General features: G+C 41.0%; 1 protein-coding gene across 14 annotated transcripts in view; it reads left to right on the forward strand.

Annotated features, from left to right (window-relative positions):
- The first annotated feature begins 16097 nt into the window (after window positions 1-16097).
- HIPK2 (homeodomain interacting protein kinase 2) overlaps window positions 16098-21041 on the forward strand; it is a 256347-nt gene continuing 251403 nt past the window's right edge. For 12 of the 14 annotated variants that reach the window (XM_072650082.1, XM_072650084.1, XM_072650083.1 and 9 more), the window contains exon 1: window positions 16099-16823. Coding sequence is in view for 11 of the 14 variants with exons in the window: in XM_072650080.1 (XP_072506181.1) it covers window positions 16805-16823 (19 nt within the window). In the remaining 3 variants the exon portion in view is untranslated. Of the gene's footprint in view, window positions 16824-21041 lie in introns of all 14 variants that reach the window. The other 2 variants (XM_072650088.1, XM_072650089.1) reach the window with 2 other exon arrangements.

Raw genomic sequence — 21041 nt, forward strand, 5'->3', positions numbered from 1 at the left:
CTGCCTTGGGATATAAAGACCTTCTCATTGCAGGTCTTCAGTCAAAGGCTGTATAACTACTTATCAGGGAAGTTTTTGAAAATTCTCATGCAGGTATGGGGTGAACTTTGGAAGGCCCTTCTAACTCTGAGATTCTATGAGGTGACTGGAACAAATGAACTCGAAGAATCCTTCTACACCTAGAGATCTGTCATTCTATGTAATTGGTCTCTTCTCTGTAATTCTTTTGTAAATTGTTTGTACTTCTCTCATGATACTACTTCCTGCTCTATAATAGTTATTTGTCTATATCATAATTTCTCTAGTAGGTTTTAAGCTCCTTGAAGGCAGAGATTATGTCTTTATCATTTTTACATTCCCTTTTAGTACCATGCACACAGTGTGTACTCAATAAATATTTGTTTAATTGATTGATTAATTAATTGAATTGATTGATTCATGCTGTTTACATAGGCAGGGCCTCCCCTACAAACACCTGAAAGGGAGATACCTAGGAGGGTAGGAGGGGGAAAAAAAGACACTATTTGTTCTATATCCATGGTTTCCAATCTTTTTTTAGTGTAACGATCCATTTTTTTTTTATTTAACTTTTAACATTCATTTTCACAAAATTTTGGGTTACAAATTTTGTCCCCTTTTCTCCCCTCCCCCCCCAAACACCAAGCATTCTAATTGCCCCTATGACCAATCTGCTCTCTTTTCTATCATCCCTCTCTGCCCTTGTCTCCGTCTTCTCTTTCGTCCTGTAGGGCCAGATAGCTTTCTATACCCCTTTACCTGTATTTCTTATTTCCTAGTGGCAAGAACATTACTCGACAGTTGATCCTAACACTTTGAGTTCCAACTTCTTTACTTCCCTCCCTCTCCACCCCTTCCCTTTGGAAGGCAAGCAATTCAATATAGGCCAAATCTGTGTAGTTTTGCAAATGACTTCCATAATAGTTGTGTTGTATAGGACTAACTATATTTCCCTCCATCCTATCCTGTCCCCCATTACTTCTATTCTCTTTTGATCCTATCCCCCCCCATGAGTGTCGACCTCAAATTGCACTCTCCTCCCCATGCCCTCCCTTCTATCATCTCCCCCACCCTGCTTATCCCCTTATCCCCCACTTTCCTGTATTGTAAGATAGCTTTTCATACCAAAATGAGTGTGCATTTTATTCTTTCCTTTAGTGGAATGTGATGAGAGTAGACTTCATGTTTTTCTCTCACCTCCCCTCTTTATCCCTCCACTAATGAGTCTTTTGCTTGCCTCTTTTATGAGAGATAATTTGCCCCATTCCATTTCTCCCTTTCTCCTCCCAATATCTTTCTCTCTCACTGCTTGATTTCATTTTTTTTTTTAAGATATGATCCCATCCTCTTCAATTCACTCTGTGCACTCTGTCTCTATGTATGTGTGCATGTGTGCATGTGTGTGTGTGTAATCCCACCCAGTACCCAGATACTGAAATGTTTCAAGAGTTACAAATATTGTTTTTCCATGTAGGAATGTAAACAGTTCAACTTTAGTAAGTCCCTTATGACTTCTCCTTGCTGTTCACCTTTTCATGGTTCTCTTCATTCTTGTGTTTGGAAGTCAAACTTTCTTTTCAGCTCTGGTCTTTTCATCAAGAATGCTTGAAAGTCCTCTATTTCATTGAAAGACCAATTTTTCCCCTGAAGTATTATACTCAGTTTTGCTGGGTAGGTGATTCTTGGTTTTAGTCCTAGTTCCTTTGACTTCTGGAATATCCTATTCCACGCCCTTTGATCCCTTAATGTGGAAGCTGCTAGATCTTGTGTTATCCTGATTGTATTTCCACAATACTTGAATTGTTTCTTTCTAGCTGCTTGAAATATTTTCTCCTTGACCTGGGAACTCTGGAATTTGGCCACAATGTTCCTAGGAGTTTCTCTTTTTGGATCTCTTTCAGGCGGTGTTCTGTGGATTCCTTGAATATTTATTTTGCCCTGTGGTTCTAGAATCTCAGGGCAGTTTTCCTTGATAATTTCATGAAAGATGATGTCTAGGCTCTTCTTTTGATCATGGCTTTCAGGTAGTCCCATAATTTTTAAATTGTCTCTCCTGGATCTATTTTCCAGGTCAGTTGTTTTTCCAATGAGATGTTTCACATTATCTTCCATTTTTCCATTCTTCTGGCTTTGTTCTGTGATTTCTTGCTTTCTCATAAAGTCCTTAGCCTCCATCTGTGCCATTCTAATTTTGAAAGATCTATTTTCTTCAGTGAGCTTTTGAATCTCCTTTTCCATTTGGCTAATTCTGCTTTTGAAAGTATTCTTCTCCTCATTGGCTTTTTGAGCCTCTTTTGCCAATTGAGTTAGGCTAGTTTTCAAGGTGTTATTTTCTTCAACATTTTTTTGGGTCTCCTTTAGCAGGGAGCTGATTTGCTGTTCATGCTTTGACTTCATGTCTCTCATTTCTCTTCCCAGCTTTTCCTCCACTTCTCTAACTTGATTTTCAAAATTCTTTTTGAGCTCTTCCATGGCCTGAGCCCATTGGGTGGGCTGGGACACAGAAGCCTTGATTTCTGTGTCTTTGCCTGATGGTAAGCATTGTTCTTCCTCATCAGAAAGGAAGGGAGGAAATGCCTGTTCACCAAGAAAGTAACCTTCTATAGTCTTATTTCTTTTCCCTTTTCTGGGCATTTTCCCAGCCAGTGACTTGACCTCTGAATATTTTCCTCACAACCACCTCGCCTCCTGATCCTCCCAGCCAGTGTTTGGGGTCTGAGATTCAAATGCTGCTTCCAGCCTCAGGGCTTTTGGCAGGGGCAGGGCTGCTATTCAGTGTGAGATTAAGTTCAGATGCTCAGGTGGGGGCAGGGCCGCCTCTCAGGCTCAGTTCCCTCAGGGAGTTTATGCACAGACCTTCAACAATGGATCCAGGCTCTTGCCTGCTTGGGGAGCCCTGGTCTGCCGCCGCCCCTCAGCTTCTGTCTCCCGAGGGGGCCCGAGCCATGGGGGCACCCCACTCCCCCCTCGACCCGCCAAAGAGACTCTCTCACCGACCCCCGTCACCTGTGGGTGGAGGGACTTGTGCGGCCGCTGGAGATCCCGTCCCTGAAGCCTGCTCAGATCTGTTCCTCTTGGTGCCGCGGCCACGGCAGGGCTGTACTCAGCTCCCAGTCCCGGCGCCCAGTCCGCAGAGCGAAGGACCTTTTGCGAGAGGTTTGCAGGTCTCTCTGGAACAGAAATCTCCCTCGCTCCAATGTTCTGTGGCCTTTGGGTGCAGAATTCGCCGTGAGTTACTTCTTTGTAGTTGTTCTATGGGTTGTGGGTTCGGAGCTATGTGTATGTGCGTCTTTCTACTCCGCCATCTTGGCTCCGCCCCCCCATGATCCATTTTTTAATGTAAATTTTTTTCTTGTATTAAAATGCCCCACATGATCACAGATATGGTCTTGATCCATAGCTATCCCTTCTGCAGGTAAAAAAGAAAGCAATGCAGAGAATAAGCATTCTTTTTGAACAATGAGTTATTTAGTATTATATCAAGTAGACGGTTGTTGAAATTCAACTAAAATAAATCGGTGGACAAATTTATTATGTACAAAGCACTACTCTAAATGCAGTGGGAGATGCAAAAATGGATAAGCCCTTTTCCTGAAATAACTGATAGTCATATACATATTAAAAGATAATTGATTGGCCCAAAATGGTAGATATTTACTTTATTTAGTAAACATGTACTAAGTGCTCTCTGTTTACAAAAGAGCTTTTTGAGGAACTGTAAAACATTCAAAGACTGAGATTAGTAGAGTCCCTGTCTTCTTGGGACTTACAGTCTTTTGGGGAGAATAAGATACAATTCAAGTTAACTACAGGTACAGCTAAACAGTGCTACAGGAGGTCAAAGGAAGGAGAGATCAATATGGGCTTGGCTCATCAGAGAGAAGTTCTATGAAAGACTCAGAATTTCCTCTGGACCTTGAAGGACAAATAAAGAAGGATGGGGAAACATCAACTCTTGGCTGTTGTTTTCACAAAATCACAGCATTTGGAAAGTACTCAAAGGTTATGAAATCTGACCCATACCTGAAGGAAAATCCCCCCTGAAACACTCTTGACATCCAGGAATGGGGGTGAGGGAGACATGATCATGGAGGACATTGGGTCACGTCCTTACAAACAAAATCAATGCTTATGAAATAGGTACAGAAATTGTCAGGTGGGAATGATTATTTGCATCAGATATTTTGGATGGAGTCCTGGTGTCCAAGCGATGTGGGTAAACTTGTACAATGGATGGGCAATCAGGGAATATGAACAAACTGTTTTTAGAGGAGTTGAGAGAGAAATTGAAAACCACCAACAACTTTATCAGGGATGATAAAAGATGTAAATAGTATTTCAGCAATTGTGGCAGGACAGGCACACTGATGCCTGTAGGTGAAGCTGTGAATTGCTCCAACCTTGTTGAAGAATGGTTTGAATTTTGCAAGAGATTACTGAGCTGGGTTTGCCCTTTAACCCAACTAATTTTCTGCTGGCCATGTATTCCAAGGAAATCTGAGAAAGAGGAAAGAGTTCTACATGTACCAAAACATTTGTAGCACTACTTTTAATAGAAGCAAAAAACTGGAAATAAAGTGAGGGGTGGAACAAACTGTGAGATTAAAGACATGGAATCTTGTACCCTGGAGGTGACAAATAAGCAGAATTAAAAGAAACATGGGAAGGCATATGAACTGATGTAGAATGAAGAAAGCAGAATAATATACACAATGACTACTGTGATGGAAATGAAAATAATACTGGAAGGTAGCTGATCTCAGACTACGCGGAATATCCAATAATCATTCCTGAGAGAGAATGATGAAACATTATTTCTTCCTTTTGGGAGATGGTGGGAGGCAGAGAGGATTATGAATGTCAGATGTAGCATATGTCGACAGAAATAGTTGCTACATTAGTTTCACTCAGTTGTTTTTCTTTGTTACATTGGAAGATTTTAGGGGTGAAGAGTCATAAAAGAAAAAATAACAAGCATTTATGCAAAGATGTGTTGTTTTCAAAGCACTTTCCTCACACTAGCCCTGTGAAGATAGGTAGTAAAAAGTATGAGTATCTCTGCTGCTGAAGAAATTTGCCTGTAGCCATGTGTATCTAGTCAGCGTAGAGGGGTCTTGAATTTCTGTCTCCTAACTCCAAAGTGTATTTCTTTTTAATCTTCCACTAGGATTCTGAGTTTAGCATTTTCCCATTTTAAATTTAAGATTACTAATTCATAAGAGCATAGATTTAGAGCTGGAAAGAACCTCTAGAGGCATATAGTCTATCCCCCTTATTTTAGAGTTTAGCAAACTGAGGTCCAGGGAATGTAAAAGCTCTGTGCAAGGTAACACAGGTAGTCAGTACCAGAGGTCGCACTTGATGTCAGTCTCTGACTCCAGAACCCCTGCTATGTTCACTATAACATAGTTTTTCTCTTCAAACCAGAGTGTCTTATCAGGCCATTTTGTTTATTGCCTGGGACTTCCTATTTCCAAACCTAAATGAAGTCAAGAGCAAATGTATGACTAATTGCATAAGTAGAAGAACTAGTGAAAAATAAACCCTCCAAGCAAAATAAAATTCTTTGACAAGTTCACAACATTATACTTACAAAAACAATTTTATTCAGATAAAATGTGGAAGAATGTGCTTAAACAATTATTCTTTTGGGTAGACAGCACTCTACTAGGACAGAAAGGATCTAGAGATCTTTTATATAAGTTGTCAATGTAAAACCTTAATTAAGAATGTGAATATGAAAATCACTCATGACAACTGCTCATACAATCTACACTTAAAGAACATTCCACTTTTACGAAATTTTTCCTTATATCAAGCCAAATCTGCTTCTCTGCAACTGCTACCCATTATTCCTATTTTGGAGTAATAAATAAATAAATATTCAATAAGTAATAAATAAATAAATATAAAACAAGTTTAATTCCTCTTCCTTGAAAGTTTTTACAACGTGAAGATGATTATCTTCTCTCTACTATCTTTTCTTCTTGATTAATTGTTAATAAATACATACTAAGTGCCTACTACATGCCAAGCATTGTACTAAGTTTTGGGGATAAAAATATGAGAAAGGAAAGACAATTCCTGCTTACAAGGAGCTAATGAGGGAAGGTAAGACACAAAAGAAAACTGAAGAGAAGGGGAGAGAGAAGGTAGGGAGTAGAAGACTTCAGAAGGTACTTGATCATGGAGAAGTCCTTCTCATCAGAGAAATCCCAAAGTTGTGGGGCCAGGTAAGAAATGAGATGTTTGAGCTGAGCTCTGTCCTTAAATGGAAGTTTGGATTTCATGGCCCCACCCTCCAATCAGAAAGGTAGAGGGTGGTGTTGAGGTGTAATCCCAAGGCTGAGTAGATCTTACAGGATGACAAGGTTATCCCAATAATGAGTTTCCCAGGCATGGTAGAGAAGTCAATAGAGAAGTCCCAAAGATATGGGACCCTTACCTTTCTCTCAGACTTCTTTGGAGACTTCTCTGCCTAGCAGAGAATTAGTTAGATTAAAGGACATAAACAGCTTTTCTCTAGCATCCTCCATTCCTTCAACCAATTCTAATATGGCATCATTTCCAGTCTTCTTTTAATCTTAGTCCCCATCCTTTGGATATGCTTCTGCTTATTAATGTCTTTCCTGAAATGGGGAGACCAGAAGTGAACACAATCGTCTTGATAAGGTCTGAGCAAGGAACCGGTCAAGTATAACTTTCTTATTTCTATTTCCAACCCATAGTACAATGCTTTGTATGCTGTAGTACATTGAGTTGTCAAAGAGTAAATTAACACTGTGCTCAGTCTTTGCCTCCTTGCTGTTCCCCCTGCACAGAACACTTCATCTCCCATCTCCCATCTCCATGCATTTTCACCAGCGGTTCCCCATGCCTGGAATGCTCTCCCTCCTCACTTCTGTCCCCTGGGCTTCCATGCTTCAACTTCCTTGAAGTTTCAGTGAAAATTCCACCTTCTTCAAGAATCCTTTCCAGGTTCCCCTCAATGCTAATGCTTTCTTTCTGCCCAACTGACCTTCTATTCTTCTTTCCTTCATTAGAATGTGAGATCTTTGAAGGTAGAAACCATGTTTTTGCCATCTTTCCCCATCAGTTAGCACAATACCTGACATATAGCGAGAACCTAATAATTGCTTGTTGACTTGACTTTAGGTGATTCCCCCTTCCAAAGTCTCTATCTTCACAAAACACAGTAGCCCCTTCAGCATGGAAATAAAGTAGCATGCATAATAAATCTTTGGTTTACTTTAACTTAGCAACACAATAAGGATACAAACTCTGTGGTCAGCTGGTTCTTAGAATAAGACATCACTGTCTTTGTCTCTACCACTGTCCCTTCATAAATGCTTTTCCAGTTCTCCCTACAGGTTCTATCTTCTCCAAGTACCATACTACCATAAAAGCCTACTCTATCCATGGGGAAAGATAATGATTGTTGCAACCCAATCTTTGTGCCACTGTAGAGGAACTTGCTTCTGAGGAACTCTCTCTGGTTACTGGCTTCTCAATCTCTGCTTTGTTTTTTTTCACTGTTTCAGCTGGCAAGAAGACAGGGTGCTACCTCATATTCATTTACTTAGAGTAGGATCACAGCATCATAGACTTAGAGGTGGAAGAGACTTTAGCAGTAATCTAGCCCCTCATTTTAAAAGATGAGGAAACTGAGTTAAATGATATGCTTTAGGTTACACAACTAGTAAATAGTAGAGTCCAAATTCTAAATCTATACCTCAGAGTCTTTAAGCATTACAAGTGATTTGAGGTAGGTAGAAAGCTGCCAGCCTAATTTTTGCATCACTTTATGAATTCATCATACATAGCACACATATGAGGGAAGTCATTTTCTATGGTCTTGCAGATGACCATTCTCTCAAAACTCTATAGGACAGGAGGTCTTGTAAAGTGAGGCCTCTTCAGGAATGAAACAACTAAACAGAATGAGACATACATTTTTGGACATGACCAATGTGGGAATTTGTTTTGCTTGATTATATATGTTTATTGTTTTTTCTTTCTTCAGTGGAGTGGGCTGGGAAGAGAGGAAATAAATGCTTATAATTGAAAAATATTTTAATTAAAAATGTTCAAAGTAAGCAAGCTGGATTATACAGATATCTACATGTATGAGTACACATATACATATGTACACATATATGTATACATGTACACATATGAATGCATGTGTATTGTGCTATCTAATAAAACATCTCTATCTTTACTTGAAATCCGTACAGTGATGAGTTCTTCATGTTATATTAGAGACCTCGCAACTGACTTCATAGCCACTCATTTGTACTATAATTTGCCCTCTAGTAGGGTGGATAATTAATAAATGTTTGGAGAATTTAATTGCTTAAAGTTTTGAAAGCATGAATGTGCAAAATATATTCAGGATGGCATCTAATGCAGTCTGATTAGAAGTTGAGTATTTTTTTTAAGAAAATAAATTTGGAAAGGTAGGTTGGATTAGGACTGTAGATGCTTTGAATGGAAACTAAGTATGTTATCATGAAGGCCATATAGAATCATTGAAATCCCTGGAAGAAGCCATTCCTAATTTCCCTTAATACTAATCTCTCTGACATTATCTCCAATTTAGCTAGGGTTTGCATACTGTTGTCTAGTTGTAAATTCTTTGAGGACAGTCACTTTGACTTGACTTTTTATGAAGGGAGGAATATAGTCGAAACATTGCATATGGAAGAATAATTTGTTAGTGGTATGTAGGATGAACTGGAAGGGGAAAAACTGAAGGCAACAAGAAGAGTTAGGAGACTAGTTTAGCCCAGATGTAAGCTGATAAGAGATAGATTATGGGCGGTAGCAATATGAATAGAAAGGAAGGATTGTATAGCATATTGGAAAAAGCAATGGGTTAAGAATCCAAAGACTGAGTTATAGTTTCTGCTCTATCACTTGCCTTCTATGTGACCTCGGAAGGATACTTAACCCCTTTGGGCCCAGTTTCCTTCCCTATAAAATGATGATGCTAGGTCAAATAATCTCTAAGGTACTTTTCAACTCTAAACTTTTATAAGTACAAAATATAAGAGAAAAAAATCAACTGGTTGCTTATGGGGGTTAGGGGTGAGGGAGTGAAGAGAAATTGTAAAGATGACTCAAATTTTAAACATGGATGGTTGGGAAAATAATGGTACCATTAACAGAAACAGGGAAGTCAGAAGGAGAAGTTTTCTTGGGGGAGGTGTATGGGATAATTGAGTTCTGCTTTAGAAAGAGAATCACAGATTGAAATTATTGAAAGTATTACAGTTTCCTAAATGTGATTTAGCCTAATATCTTCCTCAATATGGGGCCAGCTCACTGTATGTCCTTAATGTCTACCCAAGGTATATGCAAATGGACTAAATAAACAAGCTAAACTTATACATTCTAAAAAGTCTGTCTACTGCAGTACAGATTTTTTTTTCTGTATGTATTTGATTGGGTCCAACTACTCTTCTCAGTTTTACTTTATTTATTTTTATACATATTAGAATAGAGTAAATTGGGTACTGAGATGGTAAGAGTCCAAATGTAGTGATTCTAGTCTAATCACTAAAGAGAATTAAGCACTATAGAAACACTGGCAGATCTATTTAATTTCATATCTATTTGTTATCCTTTCAATTTTGCCCATAGATGCTCTCAGAATTAACTGATTTAGTTACATCTCATGCCCAGTTTTCTGCAGGCTCATTTTTCCCTCCATGCCTTTTCACTGTTTCATAATACAACACTGCTCATGATCTTTGGTTGTCCCCTTTGTAATGTTTTGTAAATGAAATTCTACTCTAAATTGGTGTTACCCTTGGCTGGTATGTCTATCCATCTTTCTGACTAGCCAGGAGAATCAAATGTTTGTCTGCTGAGAGAGTTCCTGGGGTCTTTGGGTGTAATACCTGTCATAATGACTGTTTTGCACAGGTTTTATACTATCTATATAAATTTCTTGAAAGTAAGATTGCTTCCTTGTCTTTTTCTTCCTGGAATCTAGCATAGTGGGACAGCTAGGTGGCCACCCTAGAGTGTTGGACCTGGAATCATGAAGACTTGAGTTCAAAACCTTCCTCTGACCCTAACCAGGTATGTGACTCTGGGTGAGTCATTTAACTTCTCTCAGCTTCTGCTTCCACATTTGCAAAATGGGGATAGTAATAACAATTATTTAACAGAGCTGTTGTAAGGATCAAATAAGATAATATAAGTAAAGCACTTTACAAATCTTAAAGTGTTATATACATGTTAGCTATTATTATTATTATTATTATTATTATTATTATTATTATTATTATTAGGTTCTTAATAAGTGCTTTTTGGTTGATTCATGGGAAATTCTCAAGAATGAAATTCTGAAGCCAGAGTAGGATTTTGGGAAAGAAGATGAAATTTAATAGGTATAATCATAAAAGTCTTGTGTTTGGGTTAAAAAAAAAACAGCTTCACAAGAAAAACAGAAGGAAAAGGAGGCTAACTAGCAGTTAATTTGAAAAAGGACCTAGAAGTTTTAGTAGATTCAATATGAGTAAAGAGTATGATATGGCAAAAAAAAAAAAAAAAGTTAATACGCAATAAGATTGCATTAGAAGAGGCATAATATACTGGGCAAAGGAAGCTACAGTCCTGCTAGCCCTGACTTGGTCAGACCATTTTTGGGAAAATTGTGTTTAAGTTTGGGTACCACATGTTGGGGAGGACATTGATAAACTGGAACATGACCAGAGGAAAGTGACTAGGATGATGCAGGGTCTTGAGTTCCTGTCACTTGAAATTTGGTTGGAGGAAACAGGGATCTTAAACTTAGAATACTGATCCAAGGAGGGTGATACAACAGGTATCTTTGAAAGCCTGTCATATAGGTGAGAGATTGGGCTTGTTCTGCAAGTAATGGAGGCAAACAGCAAAGAGGTGAATTTAGGCTTGATATAAGGAAAAAGTTCCTAACAATTAGTGCTATGGCCTCTGACATTTTTTCCAGCTATGAGAATCAGTGATTGTATGACTTCTCAATCCTCAATTGTATTTTCCAAAATGTTCGGTGGTGGTTGTTTTTGCCACCTTCCCCAATACCTACTTTGGTACTGGAAATCAACAGTGTAGAGATTCTTACAAAGTTTTCCAGAAAACTTCCCTTTTATTCACTGCAATAAATGAACTGTGGTCATTTTCATGGTATTCTCTTTGCTTTGTGGGGGACCTAGCTATCTCTGTTAAAGGACCTCTAGTGAGGGGGAACACACTAGCTCCAAATTTTGCAAGATGACCAACTGTCTTATGAAGTTATGTCTCATCACCATTGGGTGTATGATGAAAACAATTTGGCCAAATTGTTTGTCCTTCCAAGTTGAACCTGTGACCTCTATTTCCACTTAGCTGTAGATTCTAGTTTCATTTATCATGAGAATGTGAGGATAGATATGCTTTTGTTCTTCTAGTAATGTGTCAACTCATCGGTTGCTGGACAAAGTTTGAACATTAAGAGTAATAATAGTTAAATTAATGTTTGTGGACAGTCTAACAACTGTATAATTCTTAGCACCTCTGCCCCCTTTCTGTTAATCTGACACTAGCACTCTAGAATTGGAAAGGGGCTGTACAGGATTGAGGGCATTTTCATATTTTTAATCTCTTTTATGGGTCACTATGGTTAAAAACAATATAAAAAAAATCACTTCGTGTCCAAATTTCGGCAAGAAGCCTCCCCACACTTGGCTAGTGTTATTCTCATACAGCAGATGTAATTGTTGCCAGTCTTGAAGCCTTTCCAGTTTGGTACATCCTTGAAATATGTGTTCTGCTCAAATAGCTTTCAAGAACTCAGTTATCTCCATGCCCTAGAATAGAATTTTTATGATGGATTCATTCATTCACTCATTCTTTTTTCCATTCATCCATCCATCTTTGAGAAGCACCCCAACTTGGCAGTCATACTCCCTGTTTGCATACCCAAAAGTCAGTTGTTACCCTTGGGTTTTAGGGTTGTCTGCAGGTGACTACTTTATAAAACTCATGAGCCTTCACTCAGGTGCTTCACTTTAAGGTACAACCAGTGGACACATTCAGCTCTTAGTAAAGACATTTGCTAAAAATGGCATACTAAAAATAACTATAAAACATTCTCCCTCCTTAACCTGAATTTTACTTTTCCACAAATACACCAAGTATTTGGGAGAAGAATGGACACAAATGTAAGCATACAATGGTAGCATATTACGACCATTCATGACTAAGACAAAATACACTTCTTGGTGGTGCAGGGCATTATATCCCTTCTCTCCTGTGGAATCTTCACAATGTCCTCTTTGGGTACCATGTCTCTGCTGGGTGGGCTGCTCAGGAAGTCTGTTTCTTTATGCAGGTTGACTCTGGATTGCCAAGGCTAGATCTATCTTGAGTCCAGAGCTGGTTCTTGTTAACTGCCAGAGGCCTCATTCCATGAAACTACTTCCTTCCTTAAAAGATAGTCTCTCTGTAACTATGTTTGTCTGGAATGTGTGTCTCTGTTCCTTTCATTGTGCTGGAGTAGCTCCACCATGGCAACAATTGCTGCTTTAGCCATCTCCAACTCTTGAACTTTTGTCAACTGACTCAAAAGAACTGGACTGTGTCTTTTAAAGATTGCCCTGGGATGGGGGGGTGGGGGTGGGATGGTCAATCATTGTCCAATAATGTTGCATCCTTCTGACTCAGAGAGGTATTCGTGCTTCTTAAAGGAATAACAGAATACCAGCTTGCTGACTCATTAAAAACATTATATCCTGAGACCCTATCAGCTGAGGTGGGAATGGAAGTATAAGATCTGGGTTGAGAGAACTCAGAAATCATCTAGTTTAAACTGTACGTGAATAAGGAGTCTTCCTTGCAACATCCCTGACAAGTAGTTGTCCAGTCTGCTATAGCTAGCATTTATATACTGATGCAAGGTTTTCAAATTGTGATACATGTTATCTCATTTGATTCCCACAAAACTGTAAGATAGGTGCTATTATTACTCCCATTTTAACAGATGAGGAAACTGAGGCACAGAGAGGTTAAGTAACTTGACTAGTCTTCTGACTCCAAGGACTCTATTCACTAAGCCACATACATACCTCAAAACAGAACCTTTATTTATGACAAGTTGTAACAGTTGTATACTACTTTAAGGTTTGCAGAGTGCTTTACATTTATTATCTCATTTGATCCTAACAACCTTGTGAAGTAGGTGTCATTAGCATTTTCATTTTTCATGTGAGGAAACAAGCTGTCAGGGATTAAGTCAAGAAGCACTTATTAAGCACCTGCTATGTGCCAGGTGGTGAGGTCGAGAGCCCTGGGCCTGGAGTCAAGAAGACTTAAATTCAAATGTGACATCAGACACACACTAGCTGTGTGACCCTGGGCAAGTCACTTCACCCTGTTTGCCTCAGTTTCCTCATCTGTAAAATGAGCTGTAGAAGGAAATGGCAAACGACTTCATTATCTTTGCCAAGGAAACCCCAAATGGAGTTATGAAGACTTGGACTCTACTAAAACCACTGAACAACAACATGTGGTAACCACTGTTCTAAGTGCTGAGAATACCAAGAAAGACAAAAAATATCTGCTTTCGAAGAGCTCACAGTTTATTGAGGAAGGCAACATGCAAACAACTATATACAAACAAGAGATACAGAGAATAAGTCAGAGATAATTAACAGAGGGAAGGCATGAGTATTAAGAGGGACTAGGAAAGGTTTTTTGAAGGAGGTAGGATTTTAACTGGGACTTGAAGGCAGCCAGGGAAACCAGGAGGTGGAGATGAGGGAGAGAATTCCCCATGGGGGATAGTCAGAGAAAAAGCTGAGATGAGACACAGAATTTCTGGTGCCCAGTGTCACCGCATCTCAGAACATGTGGAGGTGAATAAGGAATGGATGTCAGGGTTATGAAGGGTTTTGAATGGCTAGGTGACTTGCCTATGGTCATCTAGCATTTGAACTCAGGTCTTCCTGATTCTAAGTCTAGCAGTCTGTTTACTGAACCACCTAGACATCTCAGTTAAATGACTCCCAGTGATGGGAACACAACAGCTTCTACTGGGACCATTTCACTTTTGGACAGCTCTAATTGTTAGGAAGTTTTTCACAAGGTTAAAATTGTGGATTCTGTTAAGTGGAAGGAACTTCAGAGATGATCTAGTCTAACCTGTCCCTGAACAAGAATCTGCCTTTAAGTTTCCCCTAACAGATGGTTATCAAGTCTCTTTTGGAAGAACTCCAGTGTGAGGGAACCCACTTGAGAAGAGGGAAGAAATGTGCAAAATAAATAAACACTAGGTGGAAGTCAAAAGTACGTTGCAATATGATTCATTGATAGCATTATACGATTGTGTGACCTTGAGCAAATCAACCCACCTATTCTGCTCTCAGTTTTTTCTTCTGTATCATGAAGGGGTTGGACTAGAAGACCCAAATGTCCCTTCCAGATTTAAATACCATAGAGAGCATAAATCTGCTAGACAATGGGTGGGGAACCTGTGGTCTTGAGGCCACATGTAGCCTTCTAGATCCTTGGATGCCACCTTTTGACTGAGTCCAAGTTTTATAGAACAAATCCTTTTATTAAGGGGATTTATTCTGTGAATTTTGGATTCAAAGTACAGCACTTGAGGACCTACAGGGTCACATGTCACCTGGACACTGCAGGTTCCCCACCCCTGCCCTAGACCTGACATGATCAAACCAGGGAGAGGTAATTTACATATAGTAACACAGTTTAATAAGGAGCAGACCCAGGACCACGACCCAGTGGTCTTTGTATTACACCATACAAAATACAAAGTGCCTTCCCAATTTCCAGATGGGAAAAATCACTTCTTGCTTGAGAGAAAATGGCAATTTGAGCTAGTTACTGAAGAACAGCGCTGGAGCCAATTATTGAAGGACAGAGGTAGGAATTATTCCAGGGTTGGGGAGGGGAGAAGGACATTTTAAGTAAAGGTAATTAAGCAAAAGGGAGGACATTTTAAGTAAAGGTAATTAAGCAAAAAAAAAATTGTGGGAACACACAATACCGGGTAGTAGGTGAAAGTACTCTGGGAACTAGGAGTGTAATTTGGCTGGAGGTTAGGGTGGGTAAAGGGAAGATAAGGGAGAAAAAGGCTGGGCTGAAATCTGGGAGTGAGGAGGTGAAACCTCAGTATGCAAAAGTGTTTTGTTTTTTAAATGATCGCAGGATTTAGACTAGGAAGCGTTCTTGGACACTTTTCCTTTTACAGTTTGAAGAAAGTAAGGTTTTTTTCTTAATGGCAATTCACACAGAGTAGTGTTTAAATTCATTTCCCCCAAATAGTTTAAAAAAATAAAACCTCTTCAGTGGATCTTTCCTATTAGTTTCATTCATTCATAAGTACCCACTGCATACAGGACTTGGTATCTCACGCCTGTCCCTCTTTTTTTTTACTCCCCTCAGTCCTTCCCTATTCCTTTCATCCATTCATCTAACCATTAGTAAGTGTCTATCATATCCCATAAGAAACGACCGTATTTCAGTCTCATCCCTCACACCCTTTTTCTCTCTCCTCGGCTCTTTCCTATTCCTTTCATTCATTCAACGACCCCACCCCTTTTATTTTTTACGCCCCTCGGTCCTTTCCTATTTCGTCTCATTCATTCAATAAATCTTTCCTAAGTATTCACTGCACCCAGGACAGCGTGTTCCACCCTCGTCCCCCCTTCCCCTCTTTCTTCTTCCCTTGCTCCCCTCGGTCCTCTCCTCTTTATTTCATTCATTCAACAAGCTCTTATGGAGCGCTTACTACATACCGCACCCCACACATGCCCACCTCGGCCCCTCGGCCCCTTCCCTCCTCACCCCACCGACCAGCTCCCCTCCCGGGAGCCAAGGGCACCGCTCGTCAGGAGCTTTGGGCCGCTTCCTCCCGGTTCGGACCCAAGCCCGCAGGACTGTACGGACTCTTCCTCCGGTACTTTTCCTGGGCCTCCCCTTCTCGCCCCCCTGCTCCCGCAGCCCCTCCCCCGTCCTCCGCCCCCTGCCCCTCCCCCTGCCCCTCCCCCTCTCCTTTCCGTTTCCCACTGTTCTCCTCCTTCCCTTCCCTCTCATCCGTGTCATCGGTGCTCGATTACATGCAAACTCCCCTTTCGCTTTTTTCCTCCGCTCGGCCGCTCTCCCTCGGCCCGGGTGCCCCCTCGCTCTGCTCTCCTCCTCCTCCTCCTGTCTCCTCTCCTCTCTCTCCTCCGATGCAACTTTTGCCGAACCCCCCGACACACACAGACATGTTGAGCTGAGAGCACGGGGGATTGGTCGCGCACCCTCCCCCTCTCCCTCCCCCCTCCCTCTTCCCCCCCCCCCCCCCGCGCGGACCCACCTCGGGGTGGCCCCCGAGGCCGCCAGTCTCCCGTGGGCCTGCCAGTCGCCGCCGCCCGCCCGGCCGCCCGCCCCGGGCCTTTATTTATTGATTATTTATTCTCCTTTTCAAAGAGGGACAGAGGGAGAGGACTAGGCGCCCCCTCCTCCCGGCCGGCCCGGCCCCCCTCCGCCTCCCGCCCCCCCGGCCCGCGCCGCTTTGCATGGCCAGGATCAAGGGGGCGGCCGGCCTGCCCCCCGCCCCTCCCCCCCTCCCCGGAGAAGCCAGGCGGTGATGCGGGAGCGGGCGGCCCCGGCGGCGGCGGCGGCGGCGCGGAGAGCCCGAGCGGACGAGACCCAGGCTCAAGATGGCAGATTCCGACTGAGTTTGGGGGGGCCCACGTCTCGCTTCGCTTTCTCCTTTCCGTTGCCATGAATAACGGACATCCTGGCCCCGATGGCCCCCATGTACGAAGGTAAGCGGGCGCCCGCTCCGGCCTCTCGCCCACCCCCTCACCGTTCACCCCCCACCCCCCACCGGGCACCGGTTCCCCGACTCCCTTCTCTCCTTCCGCGGCTCCCCCATCCTCGTCCTGGGCTCACGCCCCCTCCCCCACCGTGTTCTTTCCGTGCTCCCCCTCTTATCTGTTCGGACGCCCCCGATCTGCTCTCGCGCTCCCCTCTGTCCGAGCGCCCCCTTATCTGCTCACGCGCCCCCATCTGTCCGAGCGCCCCCCGTTCTGCTCACGCGTCCCCATCTGCACTAGCGCCCCCGATCTGCTCACGCGCCCCCATCTGTCCGAGTGCCCCCCAGATCTACCCATGCGCCCCCATCTGCCCGCACGCCCCCCTCTACATCTCGTTCAACTGCTCTACACCCCCGCTCCCCCAACATACACGCCCCTTCACCTCCTCCGGTCCCTTTAATAGCTCTTCAACCCCTAACCCCAACGCCTCCCCCCTCTTGCTCCCCATTCCAACCTAGATATGGACCAAGACCTGAAATTCAACCTGATTTTATTTCCAAGGTGGTAGTGGTGGTGGTGGGTGTGTGTGTGTGTGTGTGTGTGTGTGTTACTGCTTCAAGGGAAAGGAGATTTATGGCTCTGTTTTTATTTGTGATTTCTAATCAATAAAGGTGATGGGGTTTGGCCCTCATCCCCCTAAATTTCCGTGAGAACGATCTTTTCACTTGCTCATTCTTCTCTTCACCTGCCCCCCCTCCGGCTCCCGACTAGGCTTCGTCACCTCTTTCTGTCCCATGCCCCCCTTTTTTCCTGCTCGCTTGAGTTCCACATTTTAGGTGGGGGGATGGGGGTGCGACCGGAGCTGGGTGCTGAAAAGGGGAGATAGGTGGAAAAAGTCCTGTTTCAGTTCCAGGCAGAACAATGAAATAGCCCAGAATCTCCCTGCATTAGCGTGTGTAAGGGAACATGTAGTTTGCGTCTTCGAGCGGGGCGGGGGGCGAAGACCTGTGTCTTAATCCAGTCTAGGTAACTGCATTGTGCACCTTCTCCTGCGCTGGGTCACTCACCCAGTCACCGTTTTGAGGGGGAAACAGGAGGCAGGGGGGAATTGTAAAACGAAAAAAATACGTATCTTTTTTCCTTCCCTTTCTCTTTTTTCCCCTCGATCTTCAGTCAGTTCTGTCACCTTCCAGCCAGAAATCAGAGAGAATCAACTTAGTTTTCCCCCACTTTTGGGTTGTGTCTCTGTTTTAAGATATGTGTAGAATGAATGTAAATAACACTGTGCCGGGTTCTAAACCATTTTATGGTGTTAATATATTTTTTTCTTATGAAATCCTTGTGAAACAACAGCACTACAGATTTGGCAAAAATCCATTCTGCTTTATTTCTCTTTCTTAAGATATAGTGGCAAATGCGGGGGTTAAAGGGGTATCCGTGAGCCAAAGGAAAGACATGAAAAGAAATTTTAATCCTTTATGTAAATCCAGGGATAGTCATTATGAGGGTAACAGGGAAAGCATTAATACTTTTATCTCTGCTCTGAGAGGCTGATTAAAAAAAAACTTATCTGAAAAGAAAATCTGTTATTAGTTCTAGGACTCTAAATGAACTAGGTTTCTGGATGGAATAAAGTTGCTAGTCAGGCTCTGGATAACAAGGCTGTAAATAACCTATGGACTGTAAATATTTTTTTTCAGACTCTCTTAGAAACAAAGGGGCTGTTTAGAAGGCAACACACAGAGAGATGTTATTCCAGGGGCTTTCCTCTTTGATTCTGAAGAACACAAGGTCCATTTAGTCCTTTGAAAAACAAAACAAAATTTCTGATCATGCTGTAAAACAGAATTGAATATCCCACGAGGATATGTGGACAATCTAAGAAGATGCCATGTACAGTATTTATTGTTAATCTATATTTATGGAAAAGGGGCCACAGTCAATGCTAGAACTGTCTGGAGTGTTAAAATGAAACAATTTTCTCTTTATTAAGTACCTCCTTGAGACTCCCTCTGCTGGACACTCAGGGCGAGCATTAGAGAAGGAACTTGTCATTGAATTTAAAATTGTAGAAAACAGACAGTGTATGTATATTAGGATATGTTTTGTCAATGTTTCACTAAAAAATAATTTTTGTGAGAAAATAAGCTGCTCTGGAAATGGAAAAACTATTTTAAGTACAGTGGAAAGCTGGATTCCTCATTTTTGCTTAGGTATTTGTGAACCAACCTGTATCTCTCAGCTGTTCTCATGATGTAGTCATATTTATGTTCATAGGCCATTTGCCCCTGACTAAGCTTCCCTCCCATATTACCTTTTAATGAGTCTCAAGGTGAGCCTCACTTTTTTAGTTTGGAGGTAAAGGTGGATGGGAGAGAATTCCTTTATCCTCCCATTGTGCCTACTTGCCTTAAGTCCTGACTTATGTCATCTTTTGTTATTTCAACCCAGTTTCCTATAATCCATATCTGTGTTCTTCCTTCATTACTAAAATAATTCAATGCATTTTTTTTCCTATGGAAAGTTTGTTCCTGTATTATTAGAGTGACTATTTAACTTCCATTCAAATTTCTTTCTTCCTTTATCCCTCTACTAGTTTATCCTAGTTCAGTATCATTTTGCTAGAAAGTCCAGGGCTTGGTCTTTGTGAAAGAGGCTGTCAGTTGTGCTGGATTATGCAATGATTCTTTAATGGGGACAGATGTCCACTATAATCAGGGATTATGTATCAATAATGCTTATATTTACTTATGGCCTAACACTTCTAGCTCTCCAAAAATTGGTTGTAACCTTCTTTTTCTTCTGGATATATTGAATCAGTAAACCTGATTATTATTTCTTCATAAGAAAATATTATCTATGTGTGTGTCTTAAATAGGATTAAAATTTTTTTTGTGGTTTACATACTATGAAAAGTGATTTCTAGTGGGCTTGGATTCTATTAGATATTGAAAGTTTGAATATAGTATTCTGAGGAACAGTGAATTGGCATGCATTGGTTTTTCAAGCAGGATTTCAGTAGTGACTATATCTTCTATTGGTTGGTCTTTTCATTTTTAAAATTACAATGGAGCTTCCTTGGTTTGGAAACAGTGGAAAGGAAGGCCAGTTTGAATTAGTGAAAAGTTTGAATTGTAGCATGTTTAGAAAGAAATGAAATTATATTACTTTCAGTTATCTTCAATAGTACGAGCTAATAATGGCTAAGAAAGTGTTCCAAGTAGAGATCTTATTGGATTTACTTTAAAGATAGTTAAGACTAACCTATAAATAGAACTGTTTAGTGAATTACTGCTGATAAAAGTTAAAATATCTGAAAGCAGATTACATTTTTAAATTTCTTTCATACTCTCTCCTTATTCCATTACCACCACCACCACCCATTTTATTGACACACTTAATTTACTTAACCAACCTTTTGAAAAATATTTAGATGTAGTTCAAGTTGAGTAAACATCAATAGAGCCCAGATCTACATTATCATGAGTTCTGAATTGCGAGGGTCCAAATTCCAAATTAATTAGGATTTAGTAGACTTTAAATGTGACTTACTGGCAAACACAGACTTATGTGAAGGGAAATCTCTGAATAAAACTTCATAAAAGAGATGCTGAAATCTGTCGAATTTGAAGAATTCTCAAGAATCACTTTTAGATCCATCTTGCATTAAAGGGAACTGATAAGATAATTTTTTCTGTATTTTAATTATTTTTCTTGTATTAATGCCTTCAAACATATTAATGATATGCAAGTCTAAAAATGTTTCCCTTTTCAGCATTTTCTCTTTCATTTCATTCTCCTTGAGCAATGAAACTAAGTCTATTTCTAAAAAAAATTCTGATCAGAAACTAGTATTATTTTTGTTCTAACACTGTTCTGTACTTCACAAAATAACAACTCCCAAGTATTTTGAAATCAATAATAATATTTAAGTTATGAATCATTCTGATTCTCCGCTATATCTCTGGAATGTACAAAATTGCACCCACATAAAAGCAAGTACCTTTTTTTGTATTACCTTTCCAGGTTCTCTTATTGGCATTGAGCTTATGCTGATCAGTATTTTTCAGAGAATCATTCCCCCATAGCAGCTAGCTTCAGCAAGTTTTTTTATGCCACATTAAGAGTAGCTTTGAACACATCAGAGTAGGAGTGGCATAATAAATAGCCAGGCTCCGAGTCAGAAGGAACCAGGCCTAAGTCCTATCCTGCTTCTGGCAAATGCTA

The sequence above is a fragment of the Notamacropus eugenii genome, chromosome 3 (assembly GCF_028372415.1).
Source record: "Notamacropus eugenii isolate mMacEug1 chromosome 3, mMacEug1.pri_v2, whole genome shotgun sequence".
Lineage (NCBI taxonomy): Eukaryota > Metazoa > Chordata > Mammalia > Diprotodontia > Macropodidae > Notamacropus > Notamacropus eugenii.